The 20,606-nt window shown below is 51.1% G+C and overlaps 1 protein-coding gene across 1 annotated transcript in view; it reads left to right on the top strand.

Annotated features, from left to right (window-relative positions):
* Nucleotides 1-20,606, top strand: part of Dnah17 (dynein axonemal heavy chain 17) — a 117,950-nt gene that overhangs the window by 79,608 nt on the left and 17,736 nt on the right. Inside the window, 12 exon segments of the mRNA XM_028892549.2 lie at nucleotides 478-642; nucleotides 4,957-5,052; nucleotides 5,136-5,353; nucleotides 7,866-8,073; nucleotides 8,309-8,424; nucleotides 10,484-10,676; nucleotides 11,821-12,056; nucleotides 12,822-12,944; nucleotides 14,922-15,126; nucleotides 17,482-17,646; nucleotides 18,368-18,508; nucleotides 18,738-18,908. Of these exon segments, the coding sequence (XP_028748382.1) occupies nucleotides 478-642; nucleotides 4,957-5,052; nucleotides 5,136-5,353; nucleotides 7,866-8,073; nucleotides 8,309-8,424; nucleotides 10,484-10,676; nucleotides 11,821-12,056; nucleotides 12,822-12,944; nucleotides 14,922-15,126; nucleotides 17,482-17,646; nucleotides 18,368-18,508; nucleotides 18,738-18,908 (2,037 nt within the window).

Genomic DNA, 20,606 nt, shown 5'->3' with positions numbered 1-20,606 from the left:
GGAGTTTTTGAGCCCAGTCTCAGCTTCTCCCCAACAAACCTGCAGAACTTCAAACACCCCACCCCACCCTGCCTGAAGACCTTCAGCAATCTTCTCAACTGAAACTTTTTGTTAAGGGTACACTTTGTAGTCCTATCCAGCCTAGAACTCACTATGTAGACCAGGTTAGCCTTAACATTTTGGCAATCTCCCTGCCTCTGCCTCCCAACTGCTGGGGTCACACACTTGTTCACCTCCCTCCCCACCCCCCAGTTCAGTTGACATTTTTTTTAATCTTGTCATCTTATCTCCTAGCACACTAGGAGCGTGTCTTGGATATGTAGCCTCATGTATACACTCGGTGCTCAATATAAACTTTCCTTTGATATATTACAAAGACTCCAGAGTCACTGGGAGTCGGGAGCAGCCTAGGCTGTTCTCCTGAATCTGAGGCTGCCCTCAGCAGGCTTCGGCCCTCTCCTGGCTCCCCCTCCCTAGGTGGACGACCTGAAGGCTAAGCTGGCTGTTCAGGAGGCCGAGCTGAAACAGAAGAACGAGAATGCAGACAAGCTGATCCAGGTGGTGGGCGTGGAGACGGAGAAGGTCAGCAAGGAGAAGGCCATTGCTGACGAGGAAGAAATCAAAGTCGAGGTCATCAATAAGGTGGGTCTCAGGGGCCCCCTTGGGGGTCAGAGGCCACCCACAGAGAGGACTCCAGCTGAGACATTTGTACAAGGACAAACCTCCCGCCCAGGGAGGCTGGGAAAGAAGGCCCCATGCTTGCTGGCTGGTGCAGGCTGGGTTCTAAGAGGACTCTCCTTAGAGAAAGCGGGGGGGGGGGGGGGGGGGGGGGGGGGGGGGGGGGCAGCCAAGCTCCTTACAGAGAGCCCATCCACTGCAGTATGGCCAGGCACCGCTGCTGCCCAGTCCGGGCTGGCCCTGCCCGAGGGCAGCACCTCACCTGCGGCGGTGGAGGCGGTGGAGGTGGCAGCGGCGGCAGCGGCGGCGGCAGTGTCTTTCCTGTACTGTCGTTTTGTGTGGTTGTTCTGGGTTCAGTGAATCTGCAGATAGAGCCTAGGACCTCACATACGCTAACTGAGCAGTGCTGAACCACGGAGTCACCACCCTAGTCCTGTTTTGTGCATTCTGTGTATTCTTTCACTAAGTTGCCCATGTTGGCCTTGAACTTACAACATTCCTGCCTCAGCACCCCAAGTAGCTGAGAGTGCAGATCCCTGCCACCAGGCCTGGCTTCCCTCTGCATCTTAATGGAATGCTGCATTCTGTGAGGGTCAAGGTGATGCCACCCGATTACCAGTCCTTACACTGTGGCTTCTGCCCTGGGTTGCCCCATGTGTGCAAACTGCCAGGTAGAAACAATAGCTTAGGGGAACGTCCTCAGCCCATATCTGGACAGTGGATAAATTTTAAGTCCCCACAGTTACTGCCCGCTCTCTCTGGAATGGCAGCTGGCACCCATTCCCCAAGGAGTCCTTCACACCCTGGGCGTATAGCTTCTCCCTGGAGCAGCCCGAGTAGTTCCCACCTAGTGCTGGACAGGGAGGAGAGCCAGGTTGGGATGACCAGGAGCTGGGTCCCTGTTCTCCTTTTAACCTGCAGAGCCACAGCCTGTGAGAGAGATAAGGAAACTGAGGCTCGGGGTGGTCCATAGCTTCCCTTGGGTCTTGAACTAGTGGGTGACATAGTCTCTAAGGTCTGGACATGGGACCCAAGACTAGACAAAGACCTCGTGACCCTGTTTCTCAATGGCAGCATGCCACAGTTGGTGTCCTGGCTCTTTCCTCTCCCTAGCCCTCCATCCACACGGGGTGCTTTGGGGAAAAACTAGGGGTTACCCCATCACCACTGCTGATCTTTGCCTCCTATGTCCCTTTCCCTCAGTTATGCCCCACGGGTGTCCCTAAAGGATCCTCAGGGAGAAGAGACTGTCCTCTGTCCTTCCCCTGGGGCCCAGCCACATGCTCAGGGTCTGGCAACTGCCCCCCCCCACTCCCCTGTCATCCAGCTGCTGCTCCTGTGCAAAGATACCAAGTCACTCTGATCTCTGAACTTTGCCAGAAGGCTGAGGGTTCTTTCCAACCAAAAGCAAAGGAGTGCCCACATGAGTGGATGCTCATGTGCATTGTTGTCCTTTTATTTAACAGTCACAGCTGTCGGAAACAGCAACTGAAACTCCGCTGCTACCTGCAACAGTTAGGCCACAGGGCCATAGCCGGAGGAAAATCAGGCATTGACTCTTTCAAAGCTACAAAGGGAACTTAACTGTCCCTCTAAAGAACTCAAGATTCAAAGGTTAAGGAGGAATTCTGCTCTTAAAGAGGCTGAATAGCAAGTAGCTCACCTCCTTTCCTTGTGAGTCTCTTCACCCCTCCTTAAAAACCCTTTCTCACCTGGCTCCTCCCTACCACTTCCTGTCAGCTAGTTGCTGACTCAGCCTCTTGATCCCAGATGAATTTTATTTAATCAAACATCTTTGCATCATTAAACAAATGTTCCAGAGCATAAACAAAAGTAACACATCTTTAAATAATTAACTTTAACATAGTAAGACTGTACATAAAAAGAACAATTGTCAAGTAAAGATTGCATTCACAATGTAATGAATTCCAGTTCATTTGTGTTTGGCAACTTAAAAGAAAATACTCATTATCTATTTCTTAATGAATCTAAAGGTTTTTTTTTTTTTTGGGTTTTTTTTTATTTATTTATTTATTTATTTTACTTGGAAACATTTCCATATAATGTTTGACACAGAAATCATCAAATAGAAGTATACAATGTTGACAGGAGGCAGTACATTTTATAATTTATAACCCCAAATGTATTTATAAATTAGAAATGGAAAGATCTACAAATGAAATTATGAAGGTTCACCAAAGTCATTTAATCTGTCAGTTTCTCATTCATTTTTATGTCTTAATAATATTCTATTGTATGAATAAGCCACATTTTATTTCTCTCCAGTATTTGATAGCTATTTGAGTTGTTTTAACTTTTTTACTATTAGCAACACACTGCTGTAAACCTTCATGTACATGTTTCATAGGTGCACATTTTCAGTAGTTTGAGGATATATTCCTAAGGGTAGAATTGTTGAGTAACAAAGTAACAATGTTTTGCATTTTGACCAACCACCAAACTGTTTCGCCAAAGTGGCACACCATTTTACAATCTCACCAAATCCTTATTTTTAAGGCTCTGATTTTTGTACAAAAGCATTCAATCATTCTGTCAGACCAAACCAGGAAAAGTAAGCTATAGTTCAGAGCTGTTCTATTCCATTTACTATGCAAAGCCATTCTTGGCGTTTGCAACTCTCAGCCCTTTTGAGTATTCTTGCAGTGTTCACCTTTTCCTCCACCACTTTTTTTTTTCTTCTTTTTTTCTGGTTTATTTCTATCTATTACAAATGTATAAAAAATCCTCCATCAACGCTGCTGATAGCAGCAGAACCTTGAGAAATATACCTTTGGTTTGTCTCAGAAAAGGAACACATATTGCACTGTAAAGTTTATAAAATTGGCGCAAAACATTGTGATAATGTTACAATACCAGTTTTAAGAGTTCAGTGACTAATGGGAGCCGATGGGATACATGCAGAACTGTGAAAGCGATCTCACTTAGCCAGCTGTACACGTAGAATGTAAATCTACATTCAGATCATTTCTGAACTAAGACTATCATCTCAGTTTATCTGTTGAAGTCAACCAGGAAACCCTAGAATATACCTTGATTTTTGCAAAAAAACAAAATAGGGGAGGGGTTTCTTCAGCATTTCAGTCCACGAGTAACAGTATCCTAACAGGCAAAGTGTTCTCTCACTGTCAACATAGAATGAACTGCTGCTGGGGGTCAACTTGGGCTTTAATTTGCATTAACACTTACATGCATAGTAGTCCAAGTTGTTGACCTCATGACTTTTAAAAGTAACTCTAAAAAAAGTAAAATGGCCCTTCTTGGAAGACTAAAGAAAGACATCCAGCCACAGTTGTAAAAAGTCTCATCAAAACAATATACCCTTTTATGAATTACACCTCAATTAAAAAAAAAAAGTAGCCCCAAATAAGAAGCAGCTCTGAAAAAGAAAATATAACTTAAGATATTTGAAAAAAACAAGGTGAATACAGGTTCAAAAGTAATTAAGATACATTTTCTTAAGGCTATCTAGAATTAGGCTTTAAAGAATTCTACCATTTCAAGTTTACCACTAGTTACTAGATACCTATTTACAAACAAGATGTTCACCTTTTTTGTTCCTTTATCAAGAGAAAAATCTACCTTCAGACTATGAGGGTGGTAATGGGGAGGGACTAGGAAACAAGATTCAAACAATCCCATGCAATCTAAAGTTTTATATCTAATTTACTTTCTATCATAACTAAGGAAAACTGCAACTGTAACTATCTAGTCTCCAACTCTATCAAAGACCCCAGAGGGATAATATTATTTGAGTAAACAAAAAGTTCATTGCCAACAACTTCCAAAACTCTAGAAATGACAGAGACATCTGGCTGCCTAGACAGTAACTCAAAGTTCCTTCTGCAACCTTGGGGCATCCATCTTCAGTCTACAGGCCTAGAGTATCAGGCAGACTTCTCTGTGAAGCAGGAAATTTGAAGGACTGTGCTATCTTGTTTTGGCAAAATTTAACAATTCCTTTTCCTGTGTGTCCTGCATGTCCAATCTGCACAGCACATTGCCAGCAGTCAAAGGCAAGAACAGTTTCTTTGCCCAGTAGCTAACCTTGGCACAATGAAAGAAAACTCTATAAGGAATTTCTTCAATGTAGCTAGAGGAGTTACCTTCGTTCACCCATCCCCCTGCCTACCCTTCTCAGATGGGAGAGTGGGTGGGAGGATGGATGGATGGATGGATGGATGGATGGATGGATGGATGGACATGTACATGGACGTTTGAACAGCCTACACTGAACCTTCCTGTTTGTCTCCCTTCTAGAATGTCACTGAGAAACAGAAGGCCTGTGAAACAGACCTGGCCAAGGCAGAGCCGGCCCTGTTGGCTGCACAAGAGGCCCTAGATACTTTGAACAAGGTGACACAGGAAGTGGGGAGGAAAGGGGAGCAGGGGTGGTCAAGTGGGGTCCATGGTGACACTCAATGTGCTTGTCCCCACAGAACAACCTGACGGAGCTGAAGTCCTTCGGCTCCCCACCAGACGCTGTGGTCAATGTCACAGCTGCTGTCATGATCCTGACGGCACCTGGGGGCAAGATCCCCAAGGACAAGAGCTGGAAGGCGGCAAAGATCATGATGGGCAAGGTGGACACATTCCTGGACTCTCTGAAGAGGTTTGACAAGGAACACATCCCTGAGGCCTGTCTGAAGGCCTTCAAGTGAGTGCTGGCGACATGGCTCAGTAGGTAAAGGTGATTGGCACCAAGCCTGGCAGCCTGAGTTCAGTCTCCAGGACTCATCTGATATGGAAGAAGGAGGGAGATGACCTAGCAGTGTGTCCTCTGTCCTCCACACCATGTACACATGCATGCAAACATGCACATATGCACAAATAAAATGCAATAACGTGTTTAAGCTGGGCATGGTGGTGCACACCTTTAACCCCAGAGACAGGCAAATCTGAGTCTGAGGCCAGCCTGGTCTACAGAGCAAGTTTCAGGACAGCCTGGGCTACACAGAGAAACCCTGTCTCAAGATATATACACAGACACACACACAGACACAGACACAGACACACACAGACACACACACACACACACACATGCACACACACACAGAGAAAGGGGAGAGAGAGACAGAGACAGAGCAATCACGTTTTAAAATAATTGTGTTCAAGTGTGGGCATAGGTGTGCCACTCTCGCTGTGTGGTTAGAATGAACTGTGGGGGTGGGGGTGGGGGGTGGGGGGGTGGGGGTGGGGGGTATGTAGGTGGTGGATAGAGAGTGCTGGGGTGGAACCCAGGGCTTGGCATGTGACAGGCAGGCACTCAGTCCCTGGGCTATTGTCTTTCTTTCCAGTCCTTTTTCTAATACTTTGCCTGGTTGAAAGAGCACTGAAAATGTGCCTCCACATGCTCAGGACTAAACACCTGACAGATGCACCTTAGAAGGCTCTGTTCGGACTGGCGGTTCAGAGGGGACTGTCTGTCCTTCGTGGCAGGCAGGGAGGGCACAGTGCCGGAGCAGCTCAGCCTCTGGCGGGAGAAGCTTGAGGTTAGTCACACAGAGAGGAAATAACTCAAGTCAACATCCAAAGAAGAAATCACCTCCAGGCCTGGCCCCAGAGACGCACAACTCAATGAGGCCACAGTCCTTAAGTTTCCACAGTCTCCCAAAGCAGTGGCACCAGCCGAGGACCACGTTTCAAGTACAGGACCCTAGGGAGGCCGGAGGTCAATGTTGTGTGTCTTTCTCAACTGCTCGTCATCTTACTTTTGAGACAAGGTCTCTCACAAAACCTAGAGCTCACGGATTCTGAGAGAATAGCGGGCCAGTGAGCTCCAGAGATCCTCCTGCCTCCTGCCCCACTGACACAGTGCCAGCACTGCAGACATGTGTGGCCATGGCTCCCATGTGCAGCATTTACAAAGCTGTGTAGCGCTATGTAGCCCAGGCTGGTCTCGAACCCACAGAGATCTACCTGTCTCTGCCTCCCTAGTGCTGGGGCTAAAAGGCGTGTGCCACCACACCCAGTCTGTGATCTCATACCGCTGTGAAATAGATTTCACATGGCCACTCCTGGATGGCTGTGTGAGTATTGCCCTGTGTGGATCTCTCCCTCCCAACGTCTGGCCAGACTCTGACCAAGGCTGCAGCAAGCCTGTCACACAGTCTGTTCTTGGGATAGGCCACAGGCTCCCCCGAGAGTGCTCCGTGAGTGCGTCCTGTCCCGCCACTTCCTGTCAGTGCTATGACAGACAGGTGCCTTAACCTCAGTCTCGTTGCCTATTAATGGCCTCATTGGCAAACTAGAACAAGATCAGCTATTTAGGGCACTAGGAACAAAGGGGGAAATGTACCCCAAATTCTGCTTGACGGGCCAATGTTTTAATGTGCGCTGATGTATGTGGGGGCAGGGGCGGCAGAGAGAGGAGAGGACATGGAGATGTATGGCACCACAGCACACGCATGGAGGTCAGAGGATACCTTTGGGAGTCAGTTCCCTCCTCGCAGCTCGTGAGGCAGGTGTCTCTCGTGTCTCTCACTGCTCTGTGTACTCCAGGCCAGCTGGCCCACGAGCCTCCCACGCACGTCATGGTGGGAGGGCTGGGATTACAGGTGCCTGCCACCACATCTGCCCTACATGAGCTCCACAGATCAAACTCAGTGATTTTACCGGCGGAGACATCTCCCCAACAAGAGAGGCCAAATTTTTATGTTGCATTCTTCTTTTTTGTAACCGTTAAAGCATTCAGTAAAGAAGAGGGCACTAGGGTGGCCGCTCCCTAGGTAAAGTGCTTGCTGCATAAATATGCAGCCCTGAGTGTGATCCCAGAATGTAAGTAAGAGGCCATGTGTGGTAGCAGTGCTTGTAATCCCTGCGCCAGGGAGGCGCAGACAGGAGGATTCCCTGGACTCATGGATCAGCCAGTCTAGCGCTGGAGGAGTTCCAGGGCCATTAGAGGCCCTGTCTCAGAAACAAGGAGGATGGTGACTGAGTCACAACCCCTGAGGTTGACCTCTGACCTGTAGGCACACACAGGTACACAGATGCCCATATCACAAGAGTGCCTGCACACACACACACACACACCACAAGGATTAAAAAGAAGAGACATTAGTATTTCCCGGTGCTGCTTCTGTAACCATAGCTACATTAGCCTGAGATGCAGAGGCAGCCACGGGGAGTTGGGGACCAGGGCTTGCTTGACACCCAGGGTTTCCTTCCAGGCCCTACCAAGGCAACCCCACCTTTGACCCCGAGTTCATTCGCTCCAAGTCCACAGCCGCTGCGGGGCTGTGCTCCTGGTGCATCAACATCGTGCGTTTCTACGAGGTCTACTGTGACGTGGCCCCCAAGAGGCAGGCCCTGGAGGAGGCCAACGCCGAGCTGGCTGAGGCTCAGGATAAGCTGTCCCGGATCAAAAACAAGATTGCAGTAAGTGCTCTCGAGCCCGTGGCCCTGTGAGACACCACGGCACCCGCTCCCTGCCAGTCAGTGTTTCTGTTTGAAACACATTGGCACAGCCTACGGTCATGAATTATTAAATGCCACGAGAAAGCGCAGGCAGAGGGTGGGACCAGAGAGCAGGCCAGGGGATCGTCGCGGATGCTTGGGCCTTTGGGCCCTGAGCTTCTGAGAGATGGGAACATCTCCCACCTTGATTTTTCAGGAACTCAATGCCAACCTGAGCAACCTGACTTCAGCATTTGAAAAAGCAACAGCTGAGAAAATCAAGTGCCAGCAGGAGGCGGATGCCACCAACAGGGTGATCTCATTGGCTAACAGGTAGTCCTTGCCACGGCCACACCTCCTGTCTCCCAGACCCCAGAATCCCGTGAACTCAGGCTTGCCCAGAACACCGTCCACAGCCACCCGCTCTCAGGCAGCACATGTCCTTGGTGTCCTTGGAGAATGATGTCTAGGCCTCCTAGCAAGCCCCAAATCCACCGCAGCTGAACTAGTCTTCAGGCTGTAACTGCAAGGAGGCGCACACAAGTATGGTGGACAACTTGGCACTGCCAACGTTCACACTTGGACTGGAAGACGTCACCAAAGCTCCTCCCTCACCTGGGAAGGCTTCGCCACTCCTGTGGGGCTGGGGCGTTCGTCATGACATGGCCGTGTCCACGTTAACAACACACGCTCACTCGGGACATCGCTGGGTCCCCACAACTCTTGGTATCTCCCCTCGCCCCCCATGCTCTGTAACTAGGTGCTAACGGCCTGTGGTTTAGGCATTGACGAGAAAGGAGCCTGCTGTGTTCGGGACAGGCGTGGTGGTTCTTCCGCAGACAGTCTGGCTGCTCTACTACAAGTCGCTCTCACAGTGACGCACATGGGTCACGGTTCACTTTGCAGTCTGTGCACACTCGCTTTGGACGTTATGCGTTGCCATGGATTTGGATGGCAGGGGAGTGCTGGTCCCAGGAATCAAATATGGCCTACGTCTGTGCTCTGCACACTCAGGCAGCCCCACTGAAAAGTATGGCAGTGTGAAAGAAACTGACTTTACTGTATCTAAATCATGATCACATCCACATGTGATCAGTGGAGAACTACCATCCAGTCACCTTGTTGCCCCAGGCCCTGGAAACCCAGCATGGTTCTGCTGTTGTTGACACCAGGTCTCGTGTAGCCTAGGCTAGCCTCAAACGTCCTGTGTATCAGAGCTAGTCTTCAGGTAGTAACTGTGACCTTGAACTTCTGATCCCCCTGCCTCTACACCCCAAGTGCTGGTGGGACAGGCATGTGCCACCATACTTGATTTACGCAGTCCTGGGGATTGAACCTAGGGCCTTGTGTGTGCTAGGCCACTTTTCTACCCACTGAGCCACAGCCGCGGCGCTGTTGTTTTTAGTTTGTTTGTGAGACAGTCTCACTATGTAGCCAAGGCTGGCCTCGAACTTGCAGTGATCCTCCTGACTCTTCTTCCCAAATGCTGGGATTACAGGTGCGTACCCACCACCCCTGAATGCACCCGAGAAGGCCTGCCACCTCACTGCCACCCCAGAGGTCTTCAGTCAGCACACGTGGTTCAGAGCCTCCATGGTGGACAGCCAGGCTCTGGGGTTTGGGTGGCAGAATCCGTTCTATGGCTGCCTGTTTTCTTATTTCCTCCCAACCTGGGGGCTGCCAGCCATTGATTAGTCAGTGGTCAGAATGATTCAGGAGCGGAGGGTGGGGTCCCAGGTCACCTTAGCTGGTGACACAGATACACCCCCAACCATCTGTCTAAGGGAGGTGACCTCATCAGTTAAAATCCAAACAGCCTCTGGCCTACTGGGAAGCAAGGCCTCTGGGTATGGCACCTATACTCGGTATTAACCTGAGGCAGCGCCTTCAGACCCACAGGGCACCAGTTAGGACCAGGTACCAATCCTTCAGCTGGTGGCCTGGGCATCACACACACACACACCCACTCCTCCAAGGCCGGCAGCCCTCTGGGTGCTACATTGTCCTGTAGCCGCCATGTTCTCCACCAGGCTCCAGTCCCTGCTAGCCAAGTGTGCCGGTGGAGCGCGTGACATCGGCACAGTGAAGGGACACAGTCACAAACGGCCCGGGTAGGGCCCGGGGGCAGATTCAGCATCCCCAAGTGTCACCAAAAATGTGCTGTTTTTTGTTTCCTGTGACTTCCCTCCAGAACGTCCTACCGCAGAGCTAAATAAGTCAAACATTGTGTGGGCTCCAGATTCCCCAGGTCACCTTGCCATCCATCCAAGCCCACCTGACAGTTTGTCCACTGGCTGACAGGCGGCTTAGCTGGGCACTCTAGTCGGCTCTCAGACCCGGCCCCAGGCTCTCCAGCTCACCCAGGCACTGCCCTGTCCTTGGACTCTTGCAGGCTCGTGGGAGGACTGGCGTCAGAAAATGTGCGCTGGGCTGAGTCCGTGGAGAACTTCAAAAGCCAGGGGGTCACCCTATGTGGGGACGTCCTGCTCATCTCTGCCTTTGTCTCCTACGTGGGCTACTTCACCAAGAAATACCGGAATGAGCTGATGGAAAAATTCTGGATCCCTTACATAAATAAATTAAAGGTAAGAAGTACAGTGGTGGTTATGACTTGGGGAGATTGAGGGGCTCCCCCCCAGGGCAGACACAACCACACTGCGCCCTCACTTGGGCTCAGTCAGCCTCATCTGCTGGGCCTGACGTCGTCTCTGATGTCATCTCTGGCCTGTCACCAAGCTGCTTCTATAAGCAGCGTGAGGGCTGCCTCTGCCACTAGCTCGCTCTTCAAGTGATGCGGCCAGCACCAACCTCAGGACACGGGGAGGCGGCGAGCGGGGGGGGGGGGGGGGGTTTCAGCCAGCCAAGTGTTTGTTGGGGAGACATGGGGACCTGAGTCCGGATCCCCAGCACCACACATTAATAAAAAGCCAGGCAGGGCAGCGTGCACCTGTAACCCTGGTGCTGGTGCAGGGGTGTGGGGGCGAGAACAGAGGAGGGAGGGTTCCTAGGGCCCGCTGGCCACCCAGACTCACCAGATAGGTGGGCTCCAGGCTCAGTGGGCTCAGGTTCTGTCTCAAAGTGTAAACCAGGGTGCGCCTGGGAGACGGCCCCACGGGTAAGAGCACTTGCTACTCTTTGCAGAGGACCTGGGTTTGGTTCCCAGCACCCACATAGCAGCTCACAACCACCTCAGGGAAGCTGATGCCCTCTTCTGTCCTCTGAGGACACATACATGCACCTGGAGCACATAGACAAGCAGGCAGAGCACTATACACATAAATAAATGAAAAAACAAGACAAGGGGTTGGCAAAGTGGCTTAGTGGCTAGGGCAACTTGCTGCCAACCCTAATTATCCGGGTTTGACCCCCAGGACTGACATGGTAGAAGGAGAGAGCCAACTCCTACAAGTTGTCCTCTGACCTCTGTCCACAGATGCACCATTGTGCTCCAGCTATACACCCACACATACATACACACATACACACATACATACACACATACACACATACATACACACATACATACATACATACACACATACATACACACATACACACATACATACATACACACATACATACATACACACATACATACATACACACATACACACATACATACACACATACATACATACATACACACACACACACACACACACACACGCACACGCACACACACACACTCTGGGGGGGGGTGGAGAAAATAAAGTTTCCCTCCCTCGGCAGGTTCCGATCCCCATCACAGAGGGCCTGGATCCCTTGACTCTGCTAACGGATGATGCAGACGTGGCCTCCTGGAACAACCAGGGTCTGCCCAGTGACCGCATGTCCACTGAGAATGCCACCATCTTGTGCAACACAGAGCGCTGGCCACTGATTGTGGATGCCCAGCTTCAAGGCATCAAGTGGATCAAAAACAAATATGGCAGTGAACTGAAGGCCATCCGCCTGGGGCAGAAGAGGTGCGGCTGGTGCTGGGCAGGGCTGGGGGGTGGCAGGACTGTGTGGGTCTGTGTGTACGTATGCACCTCAGACCGTGTGAGGGACTTAGATGGTTGTGTGCACAGGGAACACCTGGGAGATGGCCAGGTCCTATGTGTGCACATGTGCCTTGGGTCTTTTGTGTTAACGGATAGCTGGGGGCCCAGGAAGCAGCCTGGGGCTTGCTTTCACACACAGCTTGAGCCCTGAGCATTTGTTAGCTGGCTCACTAACCTGCTAACTTGAATGAGAACACGCAAACGTGGATACTGGCCCAACAGCAGAGAATCAAAGCAGGCCTTTCTGCCATCTCCACTTCACAGGGTTGGGGAACTAGACCGAGCTCTTTAGGTCCTCTTCAGGCCGTTGTCCACCTGGGAGGCACCGGGCTGGTCTCTCATCTCATGTGCAGTTTACATTCTGCTCCGTAAGAGAAACAAACCGTGGGCACCAGGGTGGCAGCGGCTGCCGGGCAGCTTCCTGGTGCCCTAGAATAGGCCCAGACAGAGCGGGGGAAATGTTTGGCTCTGCAGCCTGAACACCCCTCCCGCTCCCACGCCCGGCCCCCACCCAAAGGTCCCAATCTCCAATCTGCAGGCCCACACAGATAATGAGGAAGGGGGAATTGGGCTTGACTCCCTGGTGACCTCCCTGGACACCTCCTTCTTCAGGGCCAGGGCCACCTCTCGGGGCAGGCATTGCTTCCTATGGCCCCAAGCCATGCTCTGTCTCTGTTCTGTGCCCAGCTATCTAGACATCATCGAGCAGGCCATCTCTACGGGCGACATCTTACTCATTGAGAACATTGGCGAGACTGTGGACCCTGTGCTGGACCCGTTGCTGGGCAGGAACACAATCAAAAAGGGGAAGTAAGACGTCACCCCACAACCCAGCCCAAAATGAACCTCTCCCCTGGGGCAGTCCCAGGACAGGGGAGCGCGGTGAAGGGCCTACCTTCACTAAAATGCTGAGAAGGCTGAAGTGACCCAGTGCTCAAGGGGACTAGAAAGGCCAGCTCTACCCCATGGGGGAGGGACCAGCTGGGGTGTGGGGTCCTTAATATTGCCTCTGCCTCTTTTCCTATGCATTTGAAAATCTTGAGACTTACGGTCCTTTCAAAAAATTCTTTCACAGTTATATCCTTGTCCCGTCCCCCACTCCCTCTTGTCCCACCCCCCACTCCCTCTGGATGGTTTTCTCTTCCCAACATGTTCCCCTTCAGCTTTCACATTGTGTGTGTGTGTGTGTGTGTGTGTGTGTGTGTGTGTGTGTGTGTGTTTTGCCTGTATGGATGTCTGGACACCACATATGTGCCTGGTGCCCGATGAGGCCAAAAGAGGGGTCAAATCCCTTGGAAATGGAGTTGCAGACAGTTGTGAACCACTGTGGTTGCTGGGAATTGAACCCAGGTCCTCTGGAAGAGCAGCCAGTGCTCTTAACCGCTGAGCCGTCTCTCCAGCCCTACTCTATGTCTTGTGTTTTAATGGCCCCCTGAGTTTAATTATGGTTGCTTGCAAGAGCATGGCCAGCATGGGGCTATTAAATGGAGCACAGACAACTGACCAGCAACCACGCCACTGAAGAAAGCGACCCTCTTCCCCTAGTAGCCATTAATTGCAACAGCCTCGTGAGTTCGCCTCCCCTTTTCAATTTTTTTTTTTTTTTAGTTTTCAAACTGTTTTTACCTGCATTTATTCACTGTGTGTGTGGGCTTGTGCGTGCCACAGGATATGCAGGTCAAAGGCCAACTTACTGGAACCTACCATGTGAGTCCCAGGGATTGAACTCCTGATGCCAAGCTTGGCAGCAAGCCCCTTTACCTACTGAGCCATCTGGTCGGCCCCTCTAACTTTTTTGTTTTGTTTTGCTTTTGTTTTTGAGACCGAGTTTCTCTGTGTAGCTCTGGCCATCCTGGAACTTGCTCTGTAGACCAGGCTAGCCTAGAACTCAGAGATCCACCTGCCTCTGCCTCCCGAGTCCTGGGATTAAAGCATGTGCCACCACCATCCTGCATGGTCCCCTACTTTTAATTTTAAGAATCATGTTTGTGGTTGGCATTTCAGGGGCAGTTAACACATTCCATGTTGTGTAACTAACACCTATGTCTTGTTACACATTTTAACCATCCTACGAGGAAACCCCACACACACTCAGCATCTTTTTGTCTCTGGCTTTGCCACTCTGGACATTACAGGCATTGTTTTGTGTCTGGTTCTCCCACTTAGCACCCATCACATTGTCGAGGATCGCCATGCTCTAGCATCTGTCAGGATTACATTCCTCTTCACAGCTGAGTAATCTCCCCTTGCCTGGGTCTACCACATTTAGTTGTCTTCATAACACAAAGAAAGTAAACCAACTTTTAGCACAGACGGGAACCACCTGTCAGTGCCCTGGCGCGGGCAGAAGCCAAGAACAAGAGTGAACACCCTGATGTCTTGGACGTTGATCAAAACCTGAAATGTGTGCTGACACCCAAGCACTGCAGGGGGGTTGCCCCGAGAAGTGAGCTCAACCAGGAAAGAAGGGGAGCGGACCCTGGGAGGAGTGACCCAGCGTGGGTCAGCAGCTCCGGGCAGAGGGTCAATGGCACACACTGGTGTTCAGCACTGACCATGGGAAGAGCTGGTTGCTCTTCCATCCAGACGCTCCCTAAGCGCAGGCTACAGACAGCTTTATGAACACCCCTGTGCGGACAAAGCGGACACCAGAAGCAAGGATAGACACGGCCTCCAGTGGCCACTGTCCTCCCCGGAGCGTGGGGGAGAGGCGGGTGGGCCACCGGCCTCGAGTGCAAAGTGGCCCTGTGGTTAAGCTTTGCCCTGCCTCTGCTCCTCACCCACCAGGTTCATCAAGATTGGTGATAAGGAAGTGGAGTACCACCCCAGCTTCCGCCTGATCCTCCACACCAAGTACTTCAATCCCCACTACAAGCCTGAGATGCAGGCGCAGTGTACGCTCATCAACTTCCTGGTCACCAGGGACGGGCTCGAGGACCAGCTCCTGGCCGCTGTGGTGGCCAAGGAGCGCCCGGATCTCGAGCAGCTCAAGGTGACGGCCCCGACAGACATTAGCATGCGGGCCCCTCACACGGTCGCCATGGGACCCGCGTCTCTAAGCTCCGTCAACACCAGCCTTTCTTCCTTCCTTGGACTCTCCTCATTCAGCCCCCACCTCAGTTCCAAGTCAGCAGTCAATGCACTTACACCAGGGGCTCAGCACCCCGAAGATCAGAGAGGGTCCCCACAGCAGCTCCATGCCGCGCTGGCTGGAGCTCCTCGGCGGAGCATGTGTCTAGCATCATCTAGCAGGAAAACTTAGGGTCCTGGGGCCGGAGATACGGCTCAGGCAGTAAACTGTTTGCAGCATAAGTATGAAGGACCTGAGTTTGACACCCCACCCCCCCATCCCAGAACCCAGACAGGCTGTCATGTAATCCCAGGGCTGGGGAAGTGGTGATGGAAGTGTCTCAGGGACTTGCTGCCCAGACAGCCTAGCCTAAAGGGTGAGCCCCAGATCCCAGGAAGAGACTCCATCTTAAAAAACACGGTGAACTGAGCCTGAGGCGCTGGCTTTCACACATACATGCACACACATGCATGAGTCTGTGCATGAACACACGCATATGCACACACAAAGGTTATGCATAGCCAACTGTACACCAACTGCTTCCCCAACTCTGCCACAGACACACACACACACACACACACACACACACACACACACACACACACAACACAAACAATATTAGGTCCAGCCTATATTGCTTGCTCCCAGGGTCCACGGAAGAGTCGACCAACCAGCTGAGGATTCTAATATGAGGGATATTCAATGAATCTACGCACACTGAGTTCTTTAGTCCATTCGCTTTAGTCTTCTATGGCGATTCCATCTACACAGTTTCTTTTCTGCTCTCTTACTTAGCTCCTCTCGGCACCCCCTGCTCTCAGTTCCTTTTGCTGTTCTCTCATCTCTGTCTAGTTCTTTCCATCTCCGTCCTCATCTCTGTTCTTTTCCATCAATCCTATTCTCCCAGTGCTCTCCAGAAGCAGCCTATATACCCACACAGTAATTCTTCAGTAAAGCAATGCAAGGCTTGAAGTTTTCAGGGTCTCAGAGAGAGGTGATAAGGACCCACACATAAAGCAATTAATTGTCAGCTTCCAATTACAACCCAAAAGGGGAATAACTAAAGGGGTGTTCTCTGGTAGGGTCAACTAAAGGCTAAGACCAATTAGGGAATTTATGTGCTCAAACAATAATCTAGAAATGGCTAGATAAAATGTTAGGGGTCAATTAAGTCACAAGAAAGTTAACTGTCTTTGGTGCCGCTTTTCCCGCTCATCCCAGCTGCAGCTGCTTTCTGATAGGGAGGGGGACATATGATAGGTGGCTAAGCAACCTATGTCAGAGCATGTAGTATTTGGTTAGTAAAAGCACTTTCACTCAGAGTAATTGCTGAGGAGAAAATCTAGGAATAGCACCTGGCTGAGGAGGAATTAAAACTTAATTTGCACAAGAAAGAAGCTTGGCACCTATCACCTGCCTGGCCTTGTAGGCAATCTCCTTGGGTCAGTGGGAAGTAAATGCCTTAACTCAGTATCTAGCAAATGGCTAAAACCTCATCCCAGCAATGTGAGCAGGAAATCTGTTAAGTTAGGGTCTTGGGTAAATAACCTGGGGTGAAGGTAAGGGGTTGAGGATTAAATTGTTAGTGGTTCTTTTCTCTATCTGTGGGTGAGATGAGCTAATGTTTATCTATGTGCAGTTTAGTCCTTGGAAAAAGGTATCTTTGCTGGAATACTTTTGTCTGGAGAATGGCCCTGGCCAGATGTGTGTTAATGAAAGGTAAACACAGCTGGGGCAGTTGTCCAATCACCCCGAATGTATAGAAAAAGCTGTGCCCAAGATTGAGATGCAATCATGAGATTACATGTACACATAACATGGAGATGCTCGGTAAATGGGGAGACTCATAGCTGTTATTGCACAAGAAGTTTACATCAAGAGACAGCCAGTTCATTCAAAAGGCAGGAATTCCATAAAGCCTTGTGTGATGGTTTCCTCTAACGGAACCCTTAGTTCTGATAGGTTGACCTTCTGAACTCTAGTTGTCACTGCTGTATTCTCCCATGGACTTTTGCTACCAGTGGCTCTCAATACACACACACACACACACACACACACACACACACACACACACACACACACACACACGGCTCTCAGTCTCCCCAGCAGGAGGCCTGACAGCCTGGAGTGGAGGCTGTGTGTCAGGGGTGCCCTGCCTGCTGGGTGTCCTTTCTCCTCCTGGGGGCCTGTGCTTCCACTCTAGAGAGACCAGGCAGCAGAGATGAGGCCAGGCCCCAGCTAACGTTGCTCTGCTCCTGGGCCCTGCCACCCCTGCAGGCAAACCTCACCAAATCTCAGAATGAGTTCAAGATCGTGCTGAAAGAGCTGGAAGATTCTCTCCTGGCCCGGCTGTCGGCTGCGTCGGGGAACTTTCTGGGAGACACTGCCCTGGTGGAAAACCTGGAGACCACCAAGCACACAGCCAATGAGATTGAGGAGAAGGTAGGCCCAGCCTCTCAGGCCACCCAGCACACGTGAGGCTTGCAGCCTGCTGCATGTGTGCACCTGGGTGCCTGTGATACAACCTAGAATTGCCAGAGAAACGAGTCATAAGGAGGAATTATCTGGACCAGGTCAGCATGTGGGTGTGTCTGTACAGTCTTTTTTTTTTTTTTTTTTTTCAAAACAAGGTTTCTCTGTGTAGCTTTGGTGCCTGTCCTTAATCTCGCTCTGTAGACCAGGCTGGCCTCAAACTCACAGAGATCCGCCTGCCTCTGCCTCCCAAGTGCTGGGATTAAAGGCACGCGCCACCACCACCTTGCTTAGGGGACAGTCTTGATTGTTACTGATGTGAGAAGACCCAGCCCATTGTGGGTGGCACCTTTCCCTAGACAGGAGTCCCAAAGAGTGTAAGCAAGGAGAAAGCTGAGCATTGGCACAAACTAGCACCCACCTCTCTCTCCCTGCTCTAAGTTCCCGCCTCGACTTCCCCATAATAACAGGTTGTAGCCTGGAACCGAGAGCCAAATAAACTCCTTCCTCCTGCTAAGTTACTTCTGTCAGGATATTTTACCACAGTAACAGACGGGGAGGGCCAGCACCTTGCTGTCTGAAGGCCCCCTAGGGGGCTCCGGAGGAATGAAGGGCTGGGGCAGGGTGGGCCCTCCTGTGAGTGGTTTGTCTTCCAGGTAGTTCCCTCCAAGTCGATTTTGTCTGTTTTGAGGTCCAAGAGGCAAAAATCACAGAATCGAAGATCAATGAGGCCCGAGAGAACTACCGCCCAGCAGCAGAGCGGGCTTCCCTGCTGTACTTTATCCTGAACGACCTCAACAAGATCAACCCTATCTACCAGTTCTCACTCAAGGTCAGCCACACCGGCGGCGCAGGTCCTGGGATCCTTGTGGCAGCGTGCCCTAAGGGTGGCCCAGGTCAGGGAGCGCGTGGGACGGGAGGAACCAGAGTGCTGGAGAAGCCTGCCTGCAGGGCTAGAGAAGGTTCCTCCACCCACTCACCCTTCCCCCAGTGCCCCAGTCAGAATTGACCAGAAGCTGCCAGGGCCGGCAGCCCCCATGTTCACACTGGCCGCTCCTCAGGCCTTCAACGTGGTGTTCGAGAAAGCCATCCAGAACACTACGCCTGCCGAGGAGGTGAAGCAACGCGTGATAAACCTGACAGACGAGATCACCTACTCGGTGTACATGTACACGGCCCGGGGGCTCTTCGAGCGGGACAAGCTCATCTTCTTGGCTCAAGTCACCTTCCAGGTATCACGCCACCTTTGTACCCCTGCAGCTGAGGATCCCCAGGTTTATGTCGGGAGTGCAGATTCTCAGGACCCCTATCCACGTTGCTAGGTAGCCTAGGAGGACCTTGAATTTCCGATCCTCCTGCCTCTACTTCCCAAGTGCTGGAGTTACAGTTGTGTGCCTCCATACCTAGAATAAAACCCAGGGCTTCCTGCATGCTGGGCAAACACTGTACAGACTGAGCGACATCCCCAGACGCCACACCAGCTTTTAACCAGCTTCCCAGGCCATGGTAGTCTGGTGGGGGCCATTCTGGGAGCTATGTTCAGGGGATACCGGGAAGCATAGCAGATGTTTCCATGGGAGACACGGGTGAGGGGAGGTTAAAGCGGTTTGTACAAAAAACTATCATAACAGTATATCAGTGCTGAGTAAATGGTCCTTAATCCGCCAAGGACGCCGCATACGTCTTCAGCAGTAAATGGAAGAGCTTGTCGGGATGGCTCTGTGAGTCGGGGCACTTTGCTGCAAAGCCCCAGGACCCACACGGGAGAAGCAGGGAACCAACTCCCACAAGTTGTCCTCTGGCCTCACACATGCGTTGTTACACACACATGCACAGATAAAGGAAGAAAGAAATACAAGAACTGGGGAAATGACTCAGTCCAACCTAATTTTCAAGGCCTAGCTCCCAGTGAGAGATCCTGTCTCAAAAATAAGGTGGACGACCATGAGCCCATGGTTGACATCTGACCTCCACTTGCGTGCAATGCCTGCACGCAGGAGCACGTGTGCCCACACGCGCAAACAATCACACATGTACGCAAAGATGCAAGGCTGTTCCGAGGAAAGACATTTGCATTTGTGTGCCGGAAGTCCTGCTGAAGTTTGTGTTCTGTTCAGTTGGCTGACCAGCCTGTCTCAGCAGGGCGGGTGGCATGAGCTCAGAGACTGAGCACCCAGGAGGCTGAGGCAGGGGTAGCACTTGAGCCAGGGAGTCAGCATCAGCTGTGAGACATAACTAAGCCCTGTCAGGAAGGAAGGAAGGAAGGAAGGGAAGAAGAAAGGAAGGACGGATAGATAGGTGGACAATGGCCTCAGTCCCCGTTGAAAGCACTGCTCACAGTGATAGTACTTTGTCTCCTGGTTCTGGGGTCGGCCTTCCTGCTGGCATGAGAGAACGGGATGGGGTGGACCCTCTTCATAACAAGCCATCTCCCCAAGAGATGGCCCAATCTTGGCACTGCCTCCATGTCTTAGTTGCCTGTCACCTGGCCCTACATCCCAGCAACTGCTGACCTGGGCATCATGATCCCACTGTAGACCAGGTGTAATGGTACACCCCTTTAATTCCATCGCTTAGGAGGCAGGAGCAGAGCTCTGGGTTCATATAGCCTGGTCTATATGAGCTCCAGGTCAGCCAGGGCTACATAGTCTCTCTCTCTCTCTCTCTCTCTCTCTCTCTCTCTCTCTCTCTCTCTCTCTCTCTCTCTCACACACACACACACACACACACACACACACAGATGCCAATGCAGGCTGTTTATGGGAGACATCTGAACTACAACCCAGCCACCTACACTACACATGCCTATAGCCTGAGACCTCCTTAGTAGATAGGGAATATTTTTTTAGGTTGGTGGGAATGTTCTAGAACTAAGTTGTGGCTGCATACCCTTGTGAGTGTACTAATGCCAATTGCCTAATGTGCTTTAG

The sequence above is a fragment of the Peromyscus leucopus genome, chromosome 8b (assembly GCF_004664715.2).
Source record: "Peromyscus leucopus breed LL Stock chromosome 8b, UCI_PerLeu_2.1, whole genome shotgun sequence".
NCBI classification, from domain to species: domain Eukaryota; kingdom Metazoa; phylum Chordata; class Mammalia; order Rodentia; family Cricetidae; genus Peromyscus; species Peromyscus leucopus.
Note: the sequence above shows the minus strand (reverse complement) of the source record. Positions and strands in the feature narration are given on the sequence as shown.